The 6562-nt window shown below is 33.6% G+C and overlaps 2 protein-coding genes across 3 annotated transcripts in view; both read right to left on the bottom strand.

Annotated features, from left to right (window-relative positions):
• Positions 1-2207, bottom strand: part of LOC106107211 (limulus clotting factor C-like) — a 12397-nt gene extending 10190 nt beyond the window's left edge. The window contains exons 1-4 of one of the 2 annotated variants that reach the window (XM_013287969.1): positions 1951-2207; positions 769-817; positions 533-589; positions 188-304 (exon numbers count right to left, since the gene is read on the bottom strand). In XM_013287969.1, the coding sequence (XP_013143423.1) occupies positions 188-304; positions 533-589; positions 769-817; positions 1951-1957 (230 nt within the window). In that variant the 5' untranslated portion in view covers positions 1958-2207. Of the gene's footprint in view, positions 1-187; positions 305-532; positions 590-768; positions 818-1367; positions 1444-1950 lie in introns of those variants that run through there. The other variant, XM_013287968.1, reaches the window with a different exon arrangement.
• Positions 2208-2305: 98 nt separating this feature from the next.
• The window catches only part of LOC106107212 (coagulation factor IX-like), a 6163-nt gene continuing 1906 nt past the window's right edge, over positions 2306-6562 (bottom strand). Inside the window, exons 2-6 of the mRNA XM_013287970.1 lie at positions 6096-6242; positions 5357-5484; positions 4341-4517; positions 3161-3293; positions 2306-2515 (exon numbers count right to left, since the gene is read on the bottom strand). Coding sequence (XP_013143424.1) covers positions 2325-2515; positions 3161-3293; positions 4341-4517; positions 5357-5484; positions 6096-6242 — 776 coding nt within the window. The 3' untranslated portion in view covers positions 2306-2324. The remainder of the gene's footprint in view (positions 2516-3160; positions 3294-4340; positions 4518-5356; positions 5485-6095; positions 6243-6562) is intronic.

The raw sequence follows: 6562 nt of genomic DNA on the forward strand, positions 1-6562 counted from the left end.
TATAAACATTAAAAGACTTTATTTTATATTCTTTCGGTTCTTGTTAGACACGCACATTTTTCTAAATTGACATTTTTGACATACTTATATATCACACTTACATATTATAGCCAGTATATCTTAATTGGAGATTCAACCTCCTTATCAATCCACAACACTATTATTGAAGCTCGTCGATTATACTTACTCATGATTCCTACACTGCTCGAATGTCTCATCGCTGCCATCAGGACAGTCTATTATACCGTCACAGTCGCTGTTTATCCTCACACAAGTACCTTCGTCACATCTCCATTCGTTCATACTGGAATTTAAAAGCTTTGGTGTTAAAATTATTAACAGCGCCATCTATTGTAGAGATTCTTTAATGGAAGCACATCTTTTTAAATTGGACAATCAATTTGGAGTTATTATTGTTTGTTTTTAGTTAACAAATGTAATTGTAGCTAAAGCTATTTATGAAATAAAAACATTTTTTTTAATAATAAAAATCATAAGGAATAGATATGAAAAAACGTCGTTATTTTCTTACCTACAATCTGGTTCATCCCGTTTATATCGGCTGTGATTTGCATTGTGCCAATGTGAACTGAAATACGAAAGAAATTATCGTCTAAAATTTTCTCCTGAGTAATCAATTTCGTTTTATTTCGTATAACGCCATCTAGGTTTAGCAAGAGACACTACCTTTAATATACTGGCATGATTTTTCCCAATGTTTTAATTATTTAAAAAGACAATATTACCGAAGCTTTTTTTCACACTTACCCTTTGTTATAAACATCGTGTACCACTGATGCTTGTAATGTCACCAAAGCTGAGGAAAAAGTCGTGTGAGTCCATGAGTATGCTTCATACTAATATTATAAATGCGAAAGTTTAGATGGATGGATGTTTGTTAGAGTTGGTAGCCTAAACGGCTGAACGGATTTTGATAATATTTGGTACATAGAGAATAGTCTGGAAGAAAACATAGGCTACTCACTTTTTTTTTATTTTATTCCACGCAAACGGAGTCTTGGACAAAAGCTAGTTATTTTAATAAACGACGCGCGGTATTGGTGTGACGTCATTTTAACACGTCACACCATAGACAATAAAACATAATCTGTCATTTTTATTACGAAAAATTAATGACTGAAGAATTCCAACAAACTTAAGCAATAATGTGTTATGAAAATTAATTAAAAAACAATTTAAAAAGCTTACTCACATTATAATTATGTCATTAGTAAAGTATGTAATTTTAAATTTTCGTCTAGTGTTGTAAAGTAATTTTTTTATCTTAATATTTCCGAAAACTTTTCAAATTAGACCACAAATTCTAACACATTGACTTGTGTTAAAAAAAATAAAAAAATACTCACATAAAAGGTAGACGAAACACAATTTTTCACAAATTTTCATCATATTAACAATTAAATTATTAATATTAACGTAATAATAAAATATTCTAAATGTATACAGTTTGTTTAATATATCTTAATATATAGAAATATATATGTTTGAGGTTATATATGTTTGAGGTTTATATATAGAAATATATATTCTTGATACAAAAATAACAAACTGGTTTGACGTCGTGTACATCTTATTTGACCTTTCCTTGAACTGGAATCTTATCTTTGACATAACCTATAACTTTATGATTTGCACGATCTATTAATTCTTTTCTATATGTTTATGCATCTTAAAAGATTTGTTGTTTTGCATTATTTAAATTAATTATTCCAAAAATTTGGAGGTTATTTAATAAACAAAATCGTATTAATTCTTAACAATATCTACTTCTATACTAATATTATAAAGAGGAAAGATATCCTGTAATTGCTGACATCTTAGGCAACAAAAATGTGTTTACACTTTATTATAATAGTATAGATAGAAATAGATTTCAACTAAGCAACAAACACATATATTCAAAGTCATTAATCATCGAATAAAACTTACGTTGCATTTAATATCTTAGTAAAACAAATAGGTTTTTCCAGGAAGGTATATTGTGAGAGTCAAAATGGCATATTCTCTAGAACGTATTAAGAAGGTACAATTTATTTTTTAGCAAGGTACTAAATAGTACATTTTAGGTACATTCTTTTAGTAAGTGGTATAATTTACTTCGCGTTGGTACACCCGCCATTTTGACTCTCACGGTATATTTTGTAGGATAGGATATTAAAAGTCATTTCGTTTCCAGATTATTTAATAAAGATGGCGTCTTACCGTTAACTCTTAATTCGATTGAGTTAACTGTTTTTTAGTAAAGTCATATTTTTGCATATAATACAAGGAAAATAAAAAAAAATGGACATTATCGTATTTAATTAAAGAAACCAGTAAGTTTTGATGAGGTTTTGATACTTCGAAATAGAATTAAAAGTTGTATATGATTTGCAACGCGCGGTTACATTAATAGTAACAGAGGCGACACCCCGAAGGTAGAATCTGGTAGTATTTTGTAAAGTAGCTGGGAATATAATACCGCTACCGCTGTCTGCTCCACATAAACCTGGCCCTAAGGAAGGAGGAAACATGACTCATCATCAACACGCCCTTATCCCTATGGAGGGTCGGCACAGTGCTGCTCCATACATCTATCAGTCATATCTGAATACACTCCTTTAAGCATATCTTTCACACAATCCATACTTTCTTCAGTCTTCCTCTTTCTTTGTCATCCACATTCATTCTTAACACTTTCTGGTTTATGTCCCCATAAGGAGAACATGACTGTTCGCATTAAATTCAAAAACTACTGAAGCTATTTGAAAATTTCTTCCACATATTATATCATCTTACTAATATTATAAATGCGAAAGTTTAGATGGATGTTTGTTAGTTTGTAGCCTAAACTGCTGAACGGATTTTGATGAAATTTGGTATAGATGTAGAGGATAGTCTGGAAGAACACATACGCGCTTTGGTTTTTTTTAATTCCACGCGGACACAGTCGCGGGCAAAAGATAGTAATCACACTAATATTTTAAATGCAAAAGTTTCGATGGATGGATTTTTGTTACAGTTTGTAGCTAAACTGAACGGATTTCGATGAAATATGTTTTTTTTTTAATTTCACGTAAAAATCACTTTCAATATCACAAAATTAGTATTTAATAATTAATATATTCCTAGTAATTTATTCCAATTAAAATATACATACCGTTAACATTCCCAGCGCAGAATTTGTCACTAGATTTGATGAAGCAATCGTCATTTGATACAAAAGGTAGATCTAGCAATTGTAATGTTTTCGGAATTGATACCTCATTCCTTGACAGACTATAGCCAGCAGACTGAAAAGGAATTTCTACTGAAAAAAACCTATACATGCATACAAAACGTTTAATTTTTTTTTAAATATAAGATTGCAAACAAGCGGCGACTGACCCCACCGAAATGGAAAGCGAATGCACATAAACATCCGCAATTGCAGCGCTGCCTACCCTTCATTGACGGAGACGCACATAAAGAGGACATTTCCCCTTTCTATGCATCTCCACCGTCAAATCCATTCCTTCCCATCCTTTCTTAAGAAAAGGGTAGAAAGGGAAAGAATTAAAATTAGGCCTCCCGACACACTCATGATAGGCGGAATTACTTCCACTTCACACCTGTTTTCTGCGTGATCGTATTTCAGTCGAGCAGACCCATTCTTGCGAAGATCTCTACCACTGTTAAGTTTTAGTTATCTTTTTTTGGGTAATAAAACTAAGGCGAAGAAACTATAGTAAAGTGCATTACAGTTATGCTATAGAAGGTAATTTCAGGTATGAAGATCGCCAGGAGGAGAATTGAGGGCAGCTTACCTTCTTACATATATCAATTCAAAATACTAAGGTGCCTATAATCCCTAAAAAAGCACAAAGGTAACTACGACTTGTCATTTTTTTACTAAAATATTGGAGTATAACAGTGGTAGAGCCCGCTTTAACATCTTCGCACTGCAGGGCTCGTCCCAGCAATACCACGAACACAGACAGGCGTGAAGTGAAAGCAATTCCACGTACACTCTGATGAGAGTGGTACCGGAGGCCTAAATCTACTCCCACTCCTGTCTTTTTTAATAGGAGAGGATGGGAAGGAAAAGTGGATTTGACGGTGAAGATGCAGAGGAAGGGGAAATATCTTCATTACGTACGTCTCCTCCGTCGATTAAGGGTAAGCAATGTTCGCTATAGCGCATGTCTGGGCAGCGATCCTTTCGACATTTCGGCGAATTCAGGTGGCTTGCTAGTTTGCTACCTTGTAATATAAAAAATAAACCTCTGTAGGGACAATAAAAATTTACACGGCTGTTTTTATTATATTCTATATATGAAGAAATATTTTGAATACTCTACCTTTCCTATATTTCCCTTTACTAGTTGCTTGTTATACAATTCCTGTTTAAAATCTAAACAAATTGGTCTGATATGATGCTGGTATTCAAATGACCTCGTCACCACCACAACCGCGATGTCGTCTTTGTGATGAGTTTCATCACCGCGATACTCCTTTGGTATTACTATCTTCTTCACCTGGTGATGAATACATCGAAGGACCATTTTAATATAGAAATAGAATACTAAATTGCTTATGCAATCAGCTAAATGGGCACTCACTAAATGGGCAAGAGTAAACGTACAATCTTGGAAATCCTCGGTGTTCGACTTAAGGTAAAATTGCCTTATTCGTTGCATAAACAAACTCCTCTACAAATAACTAATTAGATTGCAAACGAAGGGATATAATTAAAATGAAAGTAGCCGTATATAAACCGATTTTTTTTCGTATAGATAGAATTATAAGCTGCATTATATTGTTTTTTTCTACGTCTCGTTTCAGAATGTTCGAACGATTATAGCCTTTTAAGGGAACACCGACAATTTCCCCAACTGTACTTTAGTGTGTGAAAATAGTTACATTAAATTTATTAATTCTATAGTCCAAGTAAACATGGTGTTGTAGAGGATATGCTAGAGAAGAGAGTGAGTTCAGATATTCAGGCTGATAGAGATGTATGTATGTTAAGATGGATATGTGGTATGACAAGAATGGATAAAGTTAAGAATGTGTTTAGAGGAAGTTTGAAAGTAGCGCCAGTGGTGGAGAAATTGAGAAGCAAAAGGTTAGCGTGGTATGGACATATTATGCGACGAAACGAAACGAAACGAAACGACGAAACGAAAAAGACCGAAGAAAGTATGGATGGATAGTGTGAAAGAGGATATGCTTAAGAAAGGAGTGAATTCAGATATGGCTGATAGAGATGTATGAAGCACATACTGTGCCGACCCTCCATAAGGGATAAGGGCAAGTGGATGATGATGAGAGATGTATGTAAGAGTACTAAGTAACGAAGACAGGGTCAACTTACATCAGACCTCTGGGTATACTCTTCATCATCAGGGTGATTCCAATCACTGTATAATTTTCCGACAGCGACTGCGTAGTTAGTTTCATCAGATTTCGATTTTGTATCCTCATTCCAGAAGCAATGAGCAGCTGGTAAATTTAAAAAAAATCAAGTTATTGACTCTAGGCGTTTAAGTTTCTAATTTTTAGAATTACTAATAAAATAGGTATTTATTTTTATTTTTTTTTTAATTAATATAGTAAAGCATACACTCTTTAGTTGTGTAGGATGTAAGATCACAGTTGCTTTTTGAATAGTTAATACTTTTTTTTAATAAAAAGCCCTACACTTAAGACACGGTTTAGGCTATATCACGCTATTATTAGGGGTAAATGAATTCGAAAAGCGATATTGCGGGAAAGGGACAAAAACTAAAAAGAACATTTGCAATTGAAAGTTTTACGAAATCATACTAATATTTTAAATGCGAAAGTTTGGATGGATGTTTGTTAGAGTTTGTAGCCTAAACGGCTGAACGGATTTCAATGAAATTTGGTATAGATGTAGAGGATAGTCTGGAAAAACAAATAGGCTACTCAATTTGTTTTTTTAACTCCAAGCGGACGGAGTCGCAAACAATAATTAATGTCATGCTAAAGAAACCGTACGGGAGCACTTAATCCGATATAAAAAAGTTTGATTTAATTTGATTTCAGTTTTAAAATCGCTTCACTATTATTAACTACAGTAGAAAACATACCTGATAAAACTACAGAGTTACTGATGAGGGCGCCACTGCAGATATGCTCGTGGGTTGCATCAATTATATTCTTGTAGTAGACTGTTGCCTGCCAAGGTACCCCTGATCTTGTAACTTCAGTACCCTTGGGTGTGAGTAGACCGCATTCTTACACAAACAAGTCATATCAGAAGTGTGCTGTGTTTTTTTTAATTATATGATTACAAACGGTCACTTGAATTCTAAGGTGAAGCGACCGCTGCCCATAGACATACGCAATTTCAGATGCGTTGCCTATTTGATATTTTCCCTTCCTTTTCGTTTCCTCTATCATCAAATAGACTTTGATAGACACTTCCTTACAAAGGATGGGAAGAGAAAGGGATTTCAAATTAGGCCTTCAGAACAATTGGTGGTGATATGTGGCTGATAAGATGATAATTTAAAATAATTTAAATTTGATAAATGATAATTTAACAGTGGTAGTG

The sequence above is a fragment of the Papilio polytes genome, unplaced genomic scaffold, assembly GCF_000836215.1.
Source record: "Papilio polytes unplaced genomic scaffold, Ppol_1.0 DF822067.1, whole genome shotgun sequence".
NCBI classification, from domain to species: domain Eukaryota; kingdom Metazoa; phylum Arthropoda; class Insecta; order Lepidoptera; family Papilionidae; genus Papilio; species Papilio polytes.